At 36.7% G+C, this 21,186-nt stretch overlaps 1 protein-coding gene and 1 long non-coding RNA gene across 3 annotated transcripts; both read right to left on the bottom strand.

The window, feature by feature from the left end:
- Positions 1 to 1,188: 1,188 nt before the first annotated feature.
- Positions 1,189 to 8,847, bottom strand: LOC120342942 (transmembrane 9 superfamily member 1-like). The gene is made up of 2 exons (XM_039411998.2): positions 8,584 to 8,847; positions 1,189 to 3,953 (listed from the first exon to the last, which is right to left on the bottom strand). Exons 1-2 carry the CDS (start codon positions 8,772 to 8,774, stop codon positions 2,357 to 2,359), a joined length of 1,788 nt encoding a protein of 595 aa, XP_039267932.2. The 5' UTR covers positions 8,775 to 8,847; the 3' UTR covers positions 1,189 to 2,356.
- A 3,746-nt stretch (positions 8,848 to 12,593) lies between these two features.
- LOC144421093 (uncharacterized) lies at positions 12,594 to 17,774 on the bottom strand. 2 transcript variants are annotated; one of them, XR_013474952.1, is made up of 5 exons: positions 17,576 to 17,774; positions 15,424 to 15,620; positions 14,679 to 14,800; positions 14,061 to 14,221; positions 12,594 to 13,082 (listed from the first exon to the last, which is right to left on the bottom strand). It is a non-coding gene; the product is annotated as an uncharacterized LOC144421093 (long non-coding RNA). The 2 variants fall into 2 exon arrangements; XR_013474951.1 differs by lacking the exon at positions 17,576 to 17,774 and adding an exon at positions 15,992 to 16,138.
- Between the last annotated feature and the right edge of the window lie 3,412 nt (positions 17,775 to 21,186).

Raw genomic sequence — 21,186 nt, 5'->3', positions numbered from 1 at the left:
CGTCATACACAGAACCACGCTTCAACGAATCTGGATAGGAAAATTGTTATGAAATTACCTGAAAACCTGTTATCACAATCTAATAACTTCTAAATAAAGCATAGTATTAACGCCATATGCGCTTCACATAAGCGAATTCGCCTCGAAGTCTCGACCCTCGGCGTGTGCCAACATGGCAACACCATTTGTGCCTCGGGCAACTTTTGTTAACTCGAAGGGCGTCGAATTTCCTGTTCTGGCCACCATTAGAGAAGTTGTGTAATGCCGCAACGAGCTGCCTAACGGCTAAAATCAGATGTCTGAAACACCGGCATGTTCGCAATGTTGTTGCAAATGATTAACTTGTATGGGTAACCTCTTTGTACCATCCATGTATTTTCTATCCAGGGGTCAGAATGCAAAAAAAAAAGCATTTTTCTCAATAACACAGAGCAACTTTCGTATCTTGAGACGATATTTAGACCCTCAAGTCTCTTAAACCCCACTATTTCCGAGGCCTGAACCGGCCAGCTGTTAGAGTCTACTTTGGCAATTAAAAATTTCAGAACCCCTCCCTCTGTCCTTAAAAAATTCCTTCTTGGGGTTAGACATCCGAACGCTGAGTCCATACACAAAAAACAGGCCTGAAATGGACTGCAACCAGACAAGAGGCTGTCGTATGACATATGATTGGGTCTTTTAGCGTCATCAGATTCGCTCTTCCCGGAAACATAATAAAAATCCTATCTAATATAATCTGCAAGATTTCAAACTTTAGAGCGCGGCGGTGTGGCTCAACAGGCTAAGCGTTAGGAATACGCTCGCCACCGCACCCCTAATTACTCTGCGTGGGTTCGCAGGTTCGAATCCCATGCAGGGATGGTTATGTGCGAGAGGATTGCTGGACTCCTCACCGTCGTTGGGTGGTTCACGTAACCGCTGGTCGGTTGCGGCTTCCTCCACCACCAAGTCCATGCGTCCGAAAACAAAAAACAATATAACTAATCCCATATCCGACTTGGAATGGTAACCGGACGAGAGGCCGTGGTTCGCCATATGGATAAGCCGTCTTATCGGCTTTCCTCTCCCCCGAGATAAATATGTAAATCCTATCCTATCCATATTTCTAACGCTTAGCACGATGCATGATTTTGTCCTCCATAACTACTACCCTCCTATGAATAAAGTGCACCACACAAGAATGGAAAATTATATCAGTGAAGACATTATTTATTCAACCTATTGAAACAAATAATAAATCTATTATAATACAAAAATTAGAAGTTACAGAAATACACATGACTAAAATGAGATGAAGATCTATTATTACTTATCAACTAAGAAAGTATATTTGTCAAGCCATTTATTTATAAGGCGCCTTTAGTTCTGAACAAGGCCGTGTACAAGAAACCACTGATAAGATAAAGAGATTTTTTTTTAAAGGAATCTTTTTGTTTGTGAGTTGTCCAACCATCTCGTTACTCCCTGGGACGGCCGAGCACGGTGAGATTTAAATGAGTATGAGATAAGTTTAGTGCTTTAACCGTTAGACCATCTGTCCCACTTTTTAAAGGTGAACTCAGATTCGTATGAGATGTGAACTTGTTTAAGGTTCGCAGTAGAGGTTTGAAGGAAATGAAAGGAACAAAAAACAAAAATGTTTAAAATAAAATTGAAGAAATGTTGAGTATTATAATTAAATAAATACATAAGTATTACTATAATATCTGCAACTGGGAAAATTAAAATGGAACGTCTCTCCATTGTGAGAGCATGATAGTCGGTGTTGCGAGGAAGTCGCTAACCAGTGTTAGGTGCAATTATCTGAACCCTGGGTCAAGGTTTGTCTGAGTTCCAAGTCAATCATTGGAGTTGAAACCTGACTTTTTCCGAGAGGAAGTCGGAAAGAGAGATAATAATTTATTTTTGAATATTTCATTACAAACAAGTACATAATGCAGTGAGTATAAACAAACAAACAATAATCATGAAATATAATCGGAGGAGGCGGGCAAAACTTCAAGGTCGACTGACCTCTAAGGAAAGTTTCTTTCAAGACACTCTTGGAACAGGCATCACAATTGCTGTAGGGAGAAAATAAATTTAGATTTTTAAGTTTGGTTGAGGCCTCAAAAATAATGTCTTCAAAAAATACTAAAACAAGAATAAAAAATAGGAAAGAAAAAAGAATATCACATGATAATGCAAATCTTAAAAAAAATTGTCAACAGCAATACAACATGCAAAAATATAATAAGAAGGGCTTAGGACTAATTATAAACAATTGGAAATTTTCTTTTGACCCCAAAGCCTTGCTTCAAAGTCAGAATTATCACTACTAGTGATGATCAAATTTTCTGAAATTTTTTGTGCTTTTTCAAGTTTCAGATTCAAGTTGTTTTGTTTCTTCTAACTCTATGGACTCTGCGAAGTTAGATTTAGACAATCTGTACTGTATGAAAGCAAATGAGGCCAAAAATGAGATCGTACCAAACATCACAGACGCAGCAAATGATATTAAGAACATCGAGCCAAAGTACGTAACACCCTGCACAAAACCATCCATGTTTGACCGTTTGAAATAATAATGTAAGGAATAAAGCATTACGTAAATACCGAAAGTCCCCCCATGAAAAAAGGATTTCCACCACCAGTAGACATTCTTTGACGCTATTTGCACATTGGTAAGCACAATGGACATGCACATTGTCACCCAGAATGCGAGAAATATTTGAGCAAATAGGATCCAAGATTGAAACACAAAAACTTGTCTCTCCCATAGTGATGTCATAAAGAAGTAAATCTCAATGGCAATGACACTAAATCCGAAACCACCAAATGCAAGATGAATTATTGTACTTTTATACCACGGCTGCTTTGGGACTATAAAAGGCGTACTTTCAATTCCAAACGGTGGGTCATAGATTTTTACAACATTTTTACCCAATATGCCCCCAAATAAATTGAGCGAAAACCCAAAAATGCACCATAAAGCAATGATAATTAGAACAGTAGTGTAAGGTAAAGCGAGGGTTGTACTATTAGCCCAATGGATAGTATTGATTATAAACCATATACTCATGGTAGGAGCTGTGAACAAAAAAGCAGATAAAATAATATTTCTGGTCCATTTTACGCCATGCATTTTTCGATAATAGGATGCAGAAACGTAACCAGCTATGAATGAAGATACGATATAAAGCAAAATAATTATGATGCATATAGCACCCTCTGTGTGATCATAATACCATATGCATTTGTAGATTAGTAAACTTACAAAAATGAAGATGAGTTGCCCACCGACGCCTAAAAGTGCGGAAAGAAGGGATTGGAAACGGGGGAGGGCGTAAATACCTACACCGACATCTAGTGGCAAGTCTTTCTCATTATTTGGGAGTTGGAGATCACGACGAGCCTTTAGTAACGCAGCTACTGCCATGCTTGTGAGAAAAAACGCGACTATTATTGAATTCAGCAATGAGAAAGCTCGGACATTTGAAGTTCGTTGTGAAAGGTCACGCTTCAGTGCTTGTTCCCGAGTTAATTCCGTTTTTGTCCAAATGACGTCATATTTTATCAAGATTCCAAATGGCACGTCCTCATTGTTCAAGTCAAATGGTGGGTGACGGTCAGTAGTGATATTAACAGACACGATAGTACTGGTGACGTTATTATACGCTATGTTGATGGTAATATCATTAAAAATGTCTGAGTAATTTGTCCTGAAACGCGGGTCTATATATCGACTGCTTTCGTACTCCCCAACAAATCCTCGTACTCTCAAATCGTCGACGTACATTTCGTAATAGGAGAACTCCGAGATTACGTTTTGGAACTTTTTCAAAATAGTGTCGTCTTGAATATTCAAAACACAGAGGTCTGAATTTTTCTTTGTTACTCCAAATTTGACGTCGTAACCAGATTTGACTTTCCTATCTCCATTCAAAACTTGAGACAATGAAAGAGGTTCGTACCTGAAACAAGAATAACATGTAAGATTTACTATTTTTTTACGTGATAGTTGGGTATTTCCTCACCGCTGATTGATAGATAGATAGTTTATTTCGAAAATTGAATAGCAAACATAAATTAAAAATGGAGAATTCTGGAGGGCAAGCAAAACCTATAAAAAAGTTTAAAACATGAAGTATCTCATGTGCCTGCCCACCAGCACGCACACAAAAACACAAGCCCAATCAAATGAGGCTTGGGTCAAACTTAACAAAATACACGATAGTATTAAACTTTCGGGCTGTTGTACATTCAACATGTATTGTATGTTTATCTTGGGATAAGTCACCTTCAAACTGAGATAATGATGGGTCTGGTGTAGTTGAGTGGCACAAAAACTTCTGGTATAACTATTTTAGCAAATGTTATTCCTAACCCTCATCTGACTTTGCCAGGGGTGGGCAACCTTTTTCGGCTCGCTAAATTTAAGGACAAAATTCCTTCGCGTGCCGATCAAAATTCAAAACAATGCTTTGCCACTTTCAAAGCAGAAATACACAATAATAAACCTTTTAAACACGTACAGGCAGATTCACTATTCGCGAAAATATCAGCCCGACAAATAGATTTGATTACTTTTCTTATTCTATATTGATGAGACTTCTGCAGCTGCATTACCCCTTATAGAGATTTTACATTGGGTTTATATTTTATAACTTCCAGAGAAAACTACTGGTTTCATCTTTCAGGCTACTCCTATTACGAGACTCAATAAAGTTCTTAACTTAAAACCAAGATTCACAAGCATATGTAGATGAAAACATGGAGAGTAATGCAGTTGCAAGTTTTTAAGACAAAAAATTTTTTGGGGAGTGGCATCCCAATCACGCAATAGTTTATTTTCTGCACTCCTCTCTTGTATTCCCCCCCATAATCGCTTATATCTCTTTCGAAATCAATTTATAACTGTAAGTTAGCAAGTAACTCTAGCCAATATAAGCTTCATAAAGCAAGCCTAAATGGAGAAAAAGGGTGGCACAGACGAACTATATTATGTAAAAATGTAGCAAAATGAATGCTTTTCTCAAAACCCACTAATTTGTTACATCATGATATATTTCTTTGGGTGACCGTACATTTGAACCCATGCGTATATCCACGGGTTCAATCTATACGCGGGTGCTAAAACCCATGGGTTAGGGTTAGTATGGGTTTAACTATCCGTGAAACAAAAAAAAATCCATAGGTGCAATAGCATACATGTGCAATTGTCATGGGTTCAAATGTACGTACGTGGGTTCAAATGTAATGGAACCATTTCTTTGTAGCCATGACTGCATAAGGACAAAAAGAGTTAAAATAAGTAACGGATTGTTAAATAAGCGATAATGAATAAGCGAACACAGAGTTTCATCAGATAATTCAGAGTCTTGAAACTTTTTATCTGAAGGAGAATGATCTCGTTTCAGAGGCCTCGCTCGCGTGCCGAAAAATTGCCCACCCCTGGACTATGCCATCGTTCTATCAATAATCCTTTCTTCAAAGGAACGGACCGAGATAGATAAAATATAGCTTGGATGAGTAGTTCTGTGTAGGGATTCTTTAAGATATTTATATATCAGTGACTGCTTTTATCTAGCTTTGTTCGGAGCAATAGACACCAGTACTGCAGTAAGCGTCATATTACAGTATTACGTCAATATACCTACAAAAAAATTGTCTCTCTCCTGAATTTAGGGCTGGCAACGACCTTGGGTTATAGGGTGGTGTAGCCAGTCTGCGGACGATTTCATTCAAACCGCTATAAAACAAAAACCAATATTTCTAACCCGTTCATTTTTTCACCGTAGGTGCATTGGCATTTATTCTACACGCTGAACTTCGAATTAACTTTCTACGACCAGGGGTTAAAGCTATACAAACCACCAAAGTACGACACTCTGAAGACGTATTTGCGACCGAACGACCAGTGTGCGATCACGGATTTCAAGCCTTGAACATCGTTTCTGCTTCGTCGAGACTAGGGCATACGCAGCCATGCGTGAAAAAATGGGCTTCTAATTGCATTTCTGACCGTCATATATTTTAAGAACACGGTTATTTCAAACAAAATTCTTCAAATTATAAACAAAGCACCGCGTCACAGCTAGGGTTGCCACTTCTGGATACATTTTTTTTCGAATCGAATCTCGAATCAAAAGTTTTCGAATCGAATCTTTCCGAATCTGATTCCATTAAGCTTTTTTTTATTGCATGCGTATGTTTGCTCAAAGTCACAAAAAAGCTCAAATCTGGAAGAGAAAAACTTGAAAATGGAATACGCTATATAGCAAGGATGATAAGGGTTTTTCAGTGAAAAAGCCACACTTATTTCCACCATGATAAAAAAGATGTAGGTCATAGATATCACCAATAAATGCATTGATGAAAAACTTGCAGTTGCAACTAATTATCTGTGAGTCTTATAATACTGAGTTATTATTGTATTATACTTGTATCAGGACTGAGGCAATTTGATGGAATTCATATGAGAAAATAAGCAGGGAACAGTTGTACTGTTATGTCATAAACACAGTAACAGCACTGCTTTCCCTAGTCTCACACCATTCACTTCTTGTTATATTAGATAGATAGTTTATTTCGAAAACTCCATAACAAACCTAAATTTAAAATGGAGAATTCTGGAGGGCAAGCAAAACCTACAAAAAAGTTTAAAACATGAAGTATCTCATGTATCTCATATTGAACTAGGGCCGGCGTTAATACCGATTCTTTATGTTTAAAATTTTAGTACAATATTTTATATTTATGCTAGCAGCATAGGGTAATAGGACAAAAACATTCTAATTGCATCTCAATTACTATAAATGGGAAATGCTTGCAAGAATATGATTGAAGACGATAAAATTAACCACGATTGAATTACATTAATTTCGAGAAAAACAATCGTTCACCCGACTACGATTGCAAACAAAAATTTCTATAAATATTTGAGACAATATTATTTGTTGGCTAACAGCGTTATTGGCTATCTCGGGCTTCATTAGTATCGTGGATTACGTTTAATTTCGTAATTCAGAAAGTCCGAGTGTGCATAATGGACGCCGTGCTGACGAGCGATAATTGGTCGGCGCTTTTTCTCGATCAAACATAGTCGCTGGGGCTAATGCAAGACGACATTTGCACAGTATGCTTGGTCTGGTATGAAATCTGGCACGTGTTGATGTAAAACAGTGCACAAGTTGCCATTCCTCAAGTATTATTTACTCCCACCTGTCCATTATGACATTTGCTAGAAATAATCCGAAATGTTTTATTCCCGCTTGTATCGCGCTAACAAAATTAAAAGAAAAGATTACATTTCTCTTAATGTAACAGCTGGACAAAGAAACGTATGTTATGTTCCTCTCATTTTGTTTACCGCCCGCCACGCGAGTGGAAGGCCTGACAAACGCAAAAAAAAATAAATATATATTTTAGGATGAGAAACATGATTGTCAATTAACATTGCCGGCCGGTGAACTCATTCAGTTATAGTTCTCTTCAAATGTACGCGAGATATTTCACTCAGAACAAAGTTTGAATTAAATTTGAATCAAAATTAAGTATTATCTAGACGTCGGTAACTGATTCTTTATCCAATCATGCCAGGGCGTACAATAACTTGGTCGCAGAGCAGGTGTGCTGTTGAAAATTTTCATCAAAATTGTCACGAAATTTTAGCTATACGATCTATTTAAATTTGCGCATAATAGAAACTTAGGCTATTTAGTGGAAAACTGAACTCGCAGTTTGATGGAAATTATGCCACACATCATCTCGAGTGTGCGTAAAAAAGTGTGTTGCGCCGAACTTGAAACAAATGACGGCAGATAAGTAATAAAGTCAATCACGAAAATTTCATTTTCATTATTTCCGTCCCGTAATTTGATGTTATTTGGACTGCTGCATAAACGCATTAGGCAGTTTTAACGTCGCCGAAAGCAACGATTAACAAACGTTCATTTTTTTTTTTTCGGGAAATCGTTCTCTTTTTCCGAATCGCGTAAATCTGATTCGAATCGATTCGGAAAAGATGCGATTCGAATCGATCCGATTCGTAAATCCAAAAGTGGCATCCCTAGTCACAGCAATCAAACAGACAAAAACACGGTGGTCGCAAATTAGTTGACAAAGATATTATTGACGTATTGGAAATGCGCACCCCATTACTCCCCCTTCTTTGAAGATAGAAACGCGAAACTTTAAAGATGGTGAAAAAAAAACACAACTCTACCCACCTGCCAAGTTTCATCTCTTTATCTCTTATATTTGTATGGATTTTCAAGCTTTTTTGAAGGAACAATGGGTAGTTGGCGACATGGTAAAATGGTCCGTTTATTTTCTTCGGTCAGGTTTTTGGTCGTAACTTTTTTATTTGTGGCCGCATTTTAGTGTAATTTCGCAGAGCTACGAGGGATAAGTGGACGATAACGCGTGAGAAATATCGGCGCGGTTCGTTATTTTTTTCAGCATTAATTTAATCGATGAAGTTGATGGTCGCAGATAGGTCATGGCCGCAAAGTGGGTAAGCCACCCTAGTCCTACCTTCTCACATATCCCGACCTAAGAGAAAAAAAACTACTCTACACTAGACCGATTTACATTTCTTACCTCAGTTCCTTGGGCTCACAAACATGCATTGCTTCATAGTAAGGATAGGTCTGATGCGGATTGTAATAAGGGCCAACTTTGTTCATAAATACATCCACTTTTTCACCATATTGATACCGTTTTTCTGCGACACACAGCCATGGAAGGATAGCCAATGTTAAAAAGAGCGATTTAATCACTGGTAAAGCCATTATTTTACTCGAAAACGTGAGAAAATTTACAGCAAAACAACATGCGATAACTAGTAGCCTCCATAACCAAATAAAATCTCAGACTGACGTAAATACTATCAGGTACTAGTTGGCGGTAGTGAGTTGCCATGAAAATTTTTTCGTGCTCGTGGAAAGAACCGTTGGATGGCGGTAGTACACCGCAGCGATCAAAGCCCATATGGCAGCGATCAACCTTTCTCATCCATGTTCCCTTCCAACTTTCTCGGGCATCAATGTCGAAGTCAGCAAGAGGTTAACGACGTTCCGACACAGCAAACGTTGACTCGCCGTCGTTAGTTTAAAGTTTCATTTGTGAGTTTGCAGTTATTTTGAGTATAAATTCGATAAACTAGCTATCATTATGCCTTTGGAACTAATTTTAATTCGGCTGCAATAACAGAAAAACAGCCGAACACAGCTGATGTGGATTGTAGGCTAAAATTAGTCACAATGCTACATACCGGTACTAGTCTATTAGAACTAGGTTATAGGCAACTTGTATGGGGCACTATGAAAAGCCTGTGGCGTGTTGGTCGGTGACATCTCTCGCTGTTAACCGCTTTTGGCTCAAGATCTGCCCAGGTTTAGCTCGGCGGTGTGGTGCATCGTGCTAAACGTTATGAATACGCTTGCCACAGCACCGCTAATTACTCTTGCATGAGTTCGCAGGTTCGAATAATTTATGTGCGAAAGGATTGCTGGACTCCTCGACACCGTAGGGTGGTTCACGTAACCGCTGGTTACGGCTTCATCCACCATCAAGTCCATGCTTCCGGAAACAAAAACACCTGGCTAACTAATCCCATACCCGACATGGAATGGTAATCGGACGAAAGGCCGTGGTTTGCCATATGATTAAGCCGTCTTATCGGTTCTCTTCTCCCCCGAGATAAATGTGTGAATCCTAGGAGCTGGGTTACTCGATATCAACAGCGCCATAATTTGTAGTTTGCTTTAAGCATATAGTAGCGAAAAACACAGTTCTCGCTGATGCAGGTCAGATTTTTGTATTCCATAATTCCTGTTTTTAAGATTTTTGGTGGGTGGGCACGTACTTGTACGTTTTTTAACTTTATTTTAAGTTATGCTCGCCTTCCAGGTATCTCTGTATTTGTTGTCTGTTTACTTTCTGGTATTGTTCTGTATTTGTTGCCTGTTTACTTTTTTGTATTGTTCCGTTTTAGTCAGAGAGCCGAAATAAAATGATTGGTTGATTGAAGTAAGCGTTATTCTACGAGCTACTTCTGTTTAGTTGAACACGGAATGGCCATAATCATCTTTTTGTTTAATCATGGACTACCTAGGTTCCCCGAAAATATGAAAATATATGACATCCCAAGAAAATAAGATCTGATGTTATTTTTCGGAAGAAAATTGAAATAAGATTCAGTTTTATTTTCGGGAAAAAAGGGTAGTAACCGGACGAGGGAAGGGGAGATTTATTATTTTGTCAACCAGAAAACTAGCAATGATACAATAGAATATTTCGGCTACCCTATCTCCGAGATAAATATGAAAATCCTATTGTTGTTGTCAGGGTGGCTTTTTTGGTCCGAAAAAATGCATTTCTCGGTAATTATTAGGCCAATAGATCAATCAATCAAATTCCAGTTCTTAAATATGTAAGTACTAAGTAGTCGCCGGAAGGCTTTCACTTTTTTGTTTAATTTTCTCCGAATTTCCATACTTTATTCAAAATTTCGCCACGGCTGTCCTGCCTTTCTTTCTGCGACTCACATTTAAGTATAAGTTGTGTACTGTAGGCTGTCGCTACTGCGGTTAGTTGTTTGAGTGCATAAGTCATGTATTCAATAAGTCATGTGTGCATGTATTCAAGCATTGCTCTCTTGTCGGACATGAATTGGGTCTATCAATCGTTTTGTTGTTGATCTTGTTGGTATATTTCTTCTTGTTGTGAAAGAATGGCTTTTCTCTTTCACTAATGGACCAATTGCTTTGTAATTTTCAGTGGTTGAAGATTGTGATTTTCTCTAGAAGGCTATTACTTCTAAATATTTCAAAACTTCCTCTGGACTCTATGTAAGTCGTTTTTCAATTTGAAATTGAAGGTCGGAAGTTTTTTGATGGTACCGGCACTGTGAAAGATAAGGTAGAATACTGCTTCTCTTTGGTATCCGTGTCCATATATTTGAGCATCGCTCTCTTGTTTATATTTTTACGTTAGGAATCAATATTTAGGATATTTGTGTGATAATATTTCCTAACTTTTTCAAAATAGGAATAACTAAACATATTAGAAGTATAAAAACCCAAAACAAAGATCTGGCTGTTGGCTCCAATTTCAGTCAACCGGGACATTCTCTTAAAGATTTTAGTGTCATTGGCATTGAAAAACTATTTCATGACCACATTTATCGAAAGAACAAGGAATCTCATTATATTCATCTCTTCGGGACACATGAGCTACATGGGATGAATATTAAGGAAGTTTAGACCAAATACAAATCTTTTATTCATTGTTTTAATCAATTCTTGTAGGCTACCTAATATTTTTTTCTTAGAATTGGATCATGCATGGCCAGATATGCTAATAACAGAAACATAACTAAAAACACAAAACACCATTGTTTAGTTTGGACTTCAATTGTTAAATATAAAACAAAGAGAGAGATCTCATCAATGACTTTCATTTCGGTCACCTGCTGTTATCTGATCAAGAATTCGCCGATTTTTTTGATTATTTAACATGCGTGACTGCCATAATTTTACACTGATTGTTCAAATATGCAACAGGGGTGATAACTTTTTTGTGGCTTTGGAGCCAGGCCACACAAAAGGGGCCAGGCCACGGAGAAAATGGGGCCAGGCCACAGAGAAAATGGGGCCAGGCCACAGAGAAAATGGGGCCAGGCCACGGAGAAAATGGGGCCAGGCCTCAGAATATTCGGGGCCAGGCCAGCGCAATGGTAATGTTAAGACATCCGTATTTGTTTAGTTATATTTTTGTTTATAAGTGATGTGGAAACTGGTAATGTTAAGACATGTACGGTACCGTACCGGTACTTGTACAATTGAACCGTATCGTATGTTACAACCAGGGAAAATGCTGTATTCGAACACTTACTCATTACAAATGTACCGACTCCATAATCAGCAATAGAATAGAAAATAATAGATAAAAACAAATGATAAAGTAACTGATTATAGAATCGGGAAAGCAAACAAAACCTCAAGTAAAGTTTGAAGCCTACATATTTCAGATGGAAAGGTATTGATAAAAGAAGTAGTACGTGTTCGCTCACCCAATGTATTACTTATGTGAGGGGGTATATTGCGAGCGATACATTATTGTAGTGTTTCTACTGGTCACCGTACATATACATTTATATTCCTCCCCGCATTCATTGTCTTTTTACTGTAGCGTGAACTGGTGCCTATATGTTAAAAAAAACTCAGTGAAATAAGTTATATTTATTGCTTGTTGCATACCTTTTTGTGATTGTTAATTTTTTTTAGCGAATATGTGTTATTTAATTATTTTCATACAATACATGGTTAATAGATCATGGAATAATTCCACCAGTGACTCAAATGCTATTATTAAATGAAGTCCGTACTGATAAATTGTGTAGTTCTACCTGTATTGCATAGGCAATTGACAGGGGTTTACACGCTAAGATGTTTTAGATTTGTAATACAAATTGCAGGCACAACATATCGGTAGCTGGTATACGCTATCACAACCACTAGTATCCCAATACTCAACATGCAAAAAGACTACTCTTCTCAGTTATACATTATCCCTAACAGAAAACAAGATCCATGCATACCAGTTGATAAAACTGTTTCATTTATTGAAAAATATGCAAAAAAAAATTGCAAACACCAGATTGGCAGGATTCCAACATACTCTTTTTTAAAATAAGATTCATCTCCGAGGGAGTCCTTTTTTTTAGCATCTTAAGACTTTCCTATTACCGATAATTACTTCAATTATATTCAGCGTAATGAATATCAGGGATAAATGTTCAATCATAAGACTGTTTTTTCAATATAAGTCATCATAGATATATCGGAAAAGTAACAGTAGTACAAACGCATATTAGATAATCATAAGCAAGGAAATTGTAAGACTCTTTTGACTGGAACTGGTTTAGAGATTCAAGGGAAAATTCGCAAAATTCAATTTGGTATTTTTTCAAATTTGTTTTTAGCAACCACACTGGTAAGGTTGAGTATCTCCTACACAATATAAAACCAAAATTATATAGAGTCCGTATTGTTGTCATCATAGCAGACACCATGATATAATTTCTTCTCTCCAAGCTATAAAACAAAAAAATTATGCTAAAATTCTTGATGACTTGAGTGGTTTATTATTTTACAGTACTGGGAATCAAAATACCTATTTCACCAATAAATACTTTTTAATCCTGCACACCATTTTGAGAATACAGGTAAAACGTAAAATTAAATGGTAGTGATATTAGGGAGTGGGGTTTTATGGCACGGTTGTTAGCAACAATATGGGATGAAATTTATCTAACAGAAGGAAGTATGTAGGTTTCATATAGAATTATTACATCATTTTTATCATTGTCAACTATTCAATCCAAATCTAACGAAGATTCAATAAAACATGGTGTTTATTCGACTAGACCAGGGGTTCTCAACCTTTTTTCTGCAAAATACCCCCCCCCCCCCCCAGGCACGAAACAATCAACGTGAACCCCCAGTAATGTGACACCGAACAAAGTTGTGATATATCGATTAACAATTTGTTGAAACAACAATTTATTGACCAGATAAAACTAAATTTAATTTCCCTGTTACTAATATTGCCCTAACTAATAAATTCTTGAAATCCCTTTCAAGTTTCAATAAGGATATCACTTTCTCCAGTGCTCGCAGCACGCTGTATTTTCTGTGAATTTCACATTGTTTACGTCACAATCACAACAACGCAAGATCAGGGAAAATCTATGTTTCAATTGGCATCCAGTTACAATCGGCACGCATTTTCCTCTGGTAGTAATAAAGGATATTAAAAACAGCAACACGCAAAAACTCGACTGCCATCCAAGTACCCCCTGAAATCTTTTCGCGAACCCCAGGTTGAGAACCCCTGGACTAAAGACTGCTTGGTCCATCCCTGATTTGTATACATCGCAGATCACTTCATTATCAAAAACTCATTAAGTTAGGAAACAAATGGAATGGGCCAATTTTTATATTCTATTCTGTTTTTACTTATTGTTGCATGTCCTGCTATAAAGCTCAGTACAAACAATACGTCAAACTCACATTGAGGTACGTAGAATCTGAATAAATCTTCGAGCAATCATAATACCACACTTGCCAATTCCACGTCATTCTATTGTTTTATGTACGCGATGTTTTGGAGAAGCAAAATCAATAACATGGAAACTGCGACAACTGTTTGCATGTCGTTACGACGTGAGCACCTGAGATTATGTTATTTGTTAAAGCCATACTGAACAATTTTTTATCATGTGATACAATTAATACATATTAGGCATTACATGTATTTCTTTACAATGCTTAGTGATTGAGGCGATATTTAAAAATGAAACCAATAGTGGCAAAAAATTCACATCTTACACTTTTATAAAAAAAAGAGTGCTTAATAGGGAACACCATTTGCAAAAAACATCTTGCGAGAACATCTCTTGACAATGAAATTTTTCCAAATACAGCATAAAAATAGCAAATAGTCAAGAAAAATTGTGAAAGAACTTGCAAATGTTATTTTAGGAAAACAAATGTACAAAATTCAGACTCGACTATTAGACACAATCTTGACTGGAACAAAAAAATATAACCATGGAGATTGTATTCAGGTCTCATCTGTACAGTTATTGTTACAATGATGTGATCAAGGCAAATAATACCAAATCTTACCATCATACTATTCCATCTATTTTAGTATTTAATCTTTGTAGTGGAATCTCGTTCGGAATATAGTTCTTCTCGGAAAAACTTTTTCGCTTGATTCCTGTTTTCATTATCAATTTAAACAATCCCTGAAAGCAGATCCAATTATGTATGTAGTAGTAATCATCACAAGAATATAATACAAATATGTTATGCATGCTTCAGTTGGATATAAAAATATAAGGAATATTAATAAGTATTTCTAGCTTTGTCACAACCGTAAAACATTGCAGAACAATCTCAAAAACAAATATATACTTAAATCTCCACTCAAACCATTTGAATGACTAACGAATATAAAAGTGTGAATCAAAGCTTCCCCCAAAACCAGTCTCAAATGAAAAATCCAGTGCGCCAGCTAATGTTATCTAATAAATAATATACATTGTAATATTAGGCTAAAATGTATAGTCTGATATGAGTATTACTTATAAATAGTTTGAGTAAGATAAGCTTGAAATATTTTTCCCAACCTGGTAAATGTAAACTACAAATTAGCTTTCATATTCATAATCTATGATCAAATTGATATGATACCAGCTTCTCACAGCCTAATTCTTGTATACATTCCTCAGTTATCGTATAGTATCTGTTTCACTGCGATCATTACTCATATCAGCATATATACTGAACAAAAAACATTAATTCCCCAAAAAGTGAAACAAATCTTATGGTACTATTGTTGTAAAGTAACTTAACCATCATTACAAACCTGTTATATGAAATAAAAACTATGACTATTCCACTTCCGACAACATTCAGACATTGCGTCCCCGAATCACCTCGCTGTATGAATCCACTTTTTAAACTGCACTTCCCGGCAACAAATTTCAAAGTATTTACTTTTCAGACAGTCAAACATGATTTCATACTATTATGGTTACCTGTAACTTGAAGATCTTTACTAACCTGTTGAAAACCATGAAAAAAAAAAATACAAAATCATCTCCATAACAGAAATCAAGCATGGCTCCATATACAGATATACCATGTTTCCCCAAGAATAAGACTGGGTCTCATTTCAATTTTCTTCCGAAAAATAACACTAGGGCTTATTTTCGGGGGATATCTTATATTTTTATTTATTAAAAACAAACTTAAAAAGTAGAGAATTACGAGATTTTCAAATATACAAACTATGAACCTATATATATTATAACCTATATATGAACCTCGGTTAAATGTGATTCAAGCGAATTCTTTTCACTAATAAGGTTTGCCTGTACCTTCAAGATCATCACTAACCTGTTAAACACACAAAAAATAAGACTAATCCACACCTCATAACAGAATTTGAGTGTGGCTCCATATTACTGAACTGCTCAAGTCTGTGGCTCCATTTTCTATCCTGTATTTCCAGGCAATAAATTCTCGGTAAAATGCGATTCAAGCATATTCTTTTCACTAATAAGGTTTGTCTGTACCTTCAAGATCATCACTAACCTGTTAAGCACACAAAAAATAAGACTAATCCACTTCTCAAAACGAATTTGAGTGTGGCTCCATATTACTGAACTGCTCTAGTCTGTGGCTCCATTTTCTATCCTGTATTTCCAGGCAATAAATTCTCGGTTAAATGTGATTCAAGCGTATTCTTTTCACTAATTAGGTTTGCCTGTACCTTCAAGATCATCACTAACCTGTTAAACACACAAAAAATAAGACTAATCCACTTCTAAAAACGAATTTGAGTGTGGCTCCATATTACTGAACTGCTCTAGTCTGTGGCTCCATTTTCTATCCTGTATTTCCAGGCAATAAATTCTCGGTTAAATGTGATTCAAGCGTATTCTTTTCATTAATAAGGTTTGCCTGTACCTTCAAGATCATTACTAACCTGTTAAACACACAAAAAATAAGACTAATCCACTTCTCAAAACGAATTTGAGTGTGGCTCTATATTACTGAACTGCTCTAGTCTGTGGCTCCATTTTCTATCCTGTATTTCAAGGCAATAAATTCTCGGTAAAATGCGATTCAAGCATATTCTTTTCACTAATAAGGTTTGTCTGTACCTTCAAGATCATCACTAACCTGTTAAACACACAAAAAATAAGACTAATCCACTTCTCAAAACGAATTTGAGTGTGGCTCCATATTACTGAACTGCTCTAGTCTGTGGCTCCATTTTCTATCCTGTATTTCCAGGCAATAAATTCTCGGTTAAATGCGATTCAAGCGTATTCTTTTCACTAATTAAGTTTGCCTGTACCTTCAAGATCATCACTAACCTGTTAAACACACAAAAAATAAGACTAATCCACTTCTAAAAACGAATTTGAGTGTGGCTCCATATTACTGAACTGCTCTAGTCTGTGGCTCCATTTTCTATCCTGTATTTCCAGGCAATAAATTCTCGGTTAAATGTGATTCAAGCGTATTCTTTTCACTAATAAGGTTTGCCTGTACCTTCAAGATCATTACTAACCTGTTAAACACACAAAAAATAAGACTAATCCACTTCTCAAAACGAATTTGAGTGTGGCTCTATATTACTGAACTGCTCTAGTCTGTGGCTCCATTTTCTATCCTGTATTTCCAGGCAGTAAATTCTCGGTTAAATGTGATTCAAGCGTATTCTTTTCACTAATTAGGTTTGCCTGTACCTTCAAGATCATCACTAACCTGTTAAACACACAAAGAATAAGACTAATCCACTTCTCAAAACGAATTTGAGTGTGGCTCCATAATACTGAACTGCTCAAGTCTGTGGCTCCATTTTCTATCCAGTATTTCCAGGCAATAAATTCTCGGTTAAATGTGATTCAAGCGTATTATTTTCACTAATAAGGTTTGTCTGTACCTTCAAGATCATTACTAACCCGTTGAACACACAAAAAATAGGACTAATCCACTTTTCATACCAGAATTTGAGTGTGGCTCCGTATTACTGCATAGCACCATGGCCTGGCCTGGCCTGGCCCCGATTTCTCCGTGGCCCGGCCTCAATTTCTCTGTGGCCCGGCCCCAATTTCTCCGTGGCCTGGCCCCAATTTCTCCGTGGCCTGGCCCCATTTCAGTGGCCTGGCCCCAAAGCCACAAAAAAGTGATCACTCCCTCTCCAAATATGGTCAGACGAAACGTTACAAAAATATATTTGTGTTAGTGTGCAACAAGACTCTTGAATCACTTAGGATCATTAATTCAAGTTGTGGATTTGAGTTGAATATTGCAACGAGGGCCTGTTCGTATGTGAAAACGCAGGCGACAGACAAAGAGGCGAGTGGGACAAAAACGATAGAATAGATAAAGAAAAGAGTGACAAAAGAAGAGGAAATGGAGACGAAGCGATGAAAAAACGAAGTGACAAAAATGATAGATAAAGAAAAGAGTGACAGGAGTGACAAAAGAAGAGAAAAGGGGGACGAAGCGATAAAAAACGGAGTGATAAAAATGATAGATAAAGAAAAGAGTGACAGGAGTGACAAATGAAGAGAAAAGGGGGACGAAGCGATAAAAACGGAGTGACAAAAATGATAGATAAAGAAAAGAGTGACAGGAGTGACGAAAGAGATAAAAGAACAGAGTGGCAAAAAAATGAAAAGAGTGATAAAAGAAAATAGTAAGTACGAGAAAGAAACACCAAAACAAGCGAGCGAGCGATGCTTGAATATAGGAAAACGAAGACCAAAAAAGCATCCTAGCAGTAGTAATCTCACAGTGTATTTTGATTTTTCCGCAACAAAAAAAAGACACGAACGGGTATCGTTCGGGCGTCAAAGTTGTGTAACATAAACACTCGGTGGGTCCGAATAAATAAATACACTTTGATAGGATAGAATGCATGGTTATGGTATGTGTGTCACAACGGTGCTTTTCCTACAAAAATATGTAATAAAAAACACTCGTTGACGTAAAATGGTGATGCTGTAGTTAAATTTCTTTGCAAAAATAACACAGTGACAAAAAATTGTTAGTAAAAAAAAACAAGCTCTTTAAATAGATTGAATGTATTTCCCCATCAAGCATTACATTTATATATAATGGCTTACGTTTTGCACATTGTTTTGCGCCGTCAAGTGTGGAACCGATTGGGACCTGACTTGTTAATACAGGGTCAGTAGTAGTCGGTAGTTTATTTTTCACCATCTTTGAAATACACTAAACCAGAGTTTCTCGAACGTTTTGGGCCACTGACCCCCATTTGTGAATCTTAGTTTTGACGGACCCCCATATGACGTATCAATTTGTGTGCCTAACTTACTAGGAAGGATAATGTTTCATTTACAACACAAACGACACATTAATGTGATCGATGAGATTTCTTTTCACCGCACAATTTATTAATTCTCGGAGTAATTTGCGACAAGCAAACTCTTGGGTCCGTCTCTACGGCCAGTCTCGACCTGTGTTTTGTCATCATATTAGTAAAAGTTGAAAATGCTGCCTCACAGATGCAGGTTGTTGCAAAAAGCTATAAAATTTTATTTGCTTTCAATGATAGCAATGAATATATAAAATGAATATATCGTCTGTATCCGTATTGCTGGGTGTACATTCAACATGTGTATTTGTATTTATAGATGTTAACATCCTGAACAATTGCTTAGTTCATTTCTTGTTGTTTGTTTTTTCAAACTTTGTTTCGTGAACTTTAACCATTTTTAATAGTCATATTTTACTGTAAACTCATCAGCGTAAACTTGGAGGAGGCTGACTTCAATGACCGCATGGTTGTATCGCTCCTTCCATTCTATACCGAAAAAAGTGTATTTTTTTATAGCCATTATTTATTTATTATCATGACTGTTTTTTTTTCTGGTTGACGAAATAAATCTCTCTCTCTCTCTCGCTCAACCAAAAAGGTACAATGGCGTTTCCTTGAAATCAATCATTAATGTTGATCAGACTCCTTTTATATCGTTGCGGACGCCTTGTACAGTCATCATGGAACCTCAGGGGACCGCGGACTGCAGTTTGGGAAATCCTGCACTAAATGAATACAGAATGTAAAAAGAAGGAAAAACGGATAATTCGGGATGAAAGGAGTCGCGAGAAACCAACACTGGTTATCGAGCGGCGACACCCGTGACTAGAGCTGAGCATTTTTGAATACCTGATGATTTCAGAATCGAATCGAATATTTTTTTCGAATCGAATCTCAAATACTTAGGATATATTTCATTGTATGCGACATTTTAGTGTAATTAGTCTTGTGAACAAATGAATTTCTGAAGATATAGAATACATCTCTCAGGCAGATTGCTGAGTGTTCACACAGAATAAGAAACATGTTTTCATCAATAACTCACTACAGAAAAGCGTCATATGTCAGAATTGCGTTGATAAAATATGGCTTCAATAAAAAAAATTAAGAAATTCACCTAGAGTCCTAGAGTAGACCACAGAAGAAAAACACGTGGTGACGATTCGAAATTTTGCTCTAAACCGATTCGAATAATTCACTATTCGATTCGAAATGCCCAGCCCTACCCGTGACTAAGTCTAACAGTAATTGAAAATACAAAGAAAAGTCAAACAATGATTTAAGGAAATCCAAGAAGAAATAAAAGTTGAGCCGACCAGAGTTGGTAATGGTGATTTTTAGAAATTTTAAAACTCTAGAATTCCCAATCTGTTGAATTAGATATTAGAACCTTGGGTGTCGCTGCTTAGTTTGGATTTCTGCCCATTGACAAATCACCCTTGCCTACTATGTCTCTTTAACTAATATCCCGAAATGAAACGAATAGATTTCTCCCAAAGTGATTTAATCCAGATATCAGTAAGACAAAGTGACCTGACAAACAATAAAGATGAATATTAAAATGAGCACAGACAATCAGGCACAATACAAAGCAAGAATATACCAATTCACTTACATTTAAATGAGGCTTTGTCAGAACAGATTATCCCAATGTAAGAAACTTAAGAAATAGATTATTCATATCCAATGACTATAGCACCATTAACAAGCTTATGAGAACAGATCTAAAGACAGACTAAAGCTCTAGACAGTTAACTATAACAAGAAGTAATCGAGTAATCAGCCAATAATCGCGATGCAGTCAACCATACGTAAACACACCAAAAGTAAGTAGTACCAAGATAAATCAGTCAAATGTTCAAACCACTCGCCCCCAGTCTATGAATGCAATGAAAAAGACGATAATATTGAACATTGTTGACTCGGAGTAACTGATATGAGATTAGATGTCTTTCAACCCACACTGTAGCTCTTCTTTGGTCGCAATTAGACAAAGTTTATGTATTGGTCGATTGTATAAATTCCCATCGCTGTCTTTGATTGTAACACTTCTCACCAAGCCATCTGAACTGGGCATAATGTTGTGAACCAGTGCTTTTTTCCATAAACCTCTGGGTGCACTTCCGCCTTTAAATCCAGGTTGAAGAATTAATACGTAATCTCCAACTTGAAGATTGCGTCTTGTTTGAAACCATTTGTTAGAAAGTAATAGCTGAGGCGGTATGTGTTTCATCCATGTTTTCCAGAACACCTCAACTCTGTTTTCCG

This window comes from Styela clava, chromosome 3 (assembly GCF_964204865.1).
Source record: "Styela clava chromosome 3, kaStyClav1.hap1.2, whole genome shotgun sequence".
NCBI classification, from domain to species: domain Eukaryota; kingdom Metazoa; phylum Chordata; class Ascidiacea; order Stolidobranchia; family Styelidae; genus Styela; species Styela clava.
This window is presented reverse-complemented; position numbering and strand designations above follow the sequence as displayed.

Bases quoted from the DNA above. Each gene is read 5' to 3' on its own strand.
- LOC120342942 (XM_039411998.2), bottom strand. From the start codon at position 8,774: ATGGCTTTACCAGTGATTAAATCGCTCTTTTTAACATTGGCTATCCTT. The intron at 3,954-8,583 runs GTAAGAAATGTA...TTCTTGTTTCAG, and splicing joins TGTGAGCCCAAGGAACTGAG to GTACGAACCTCTTTCATTGT.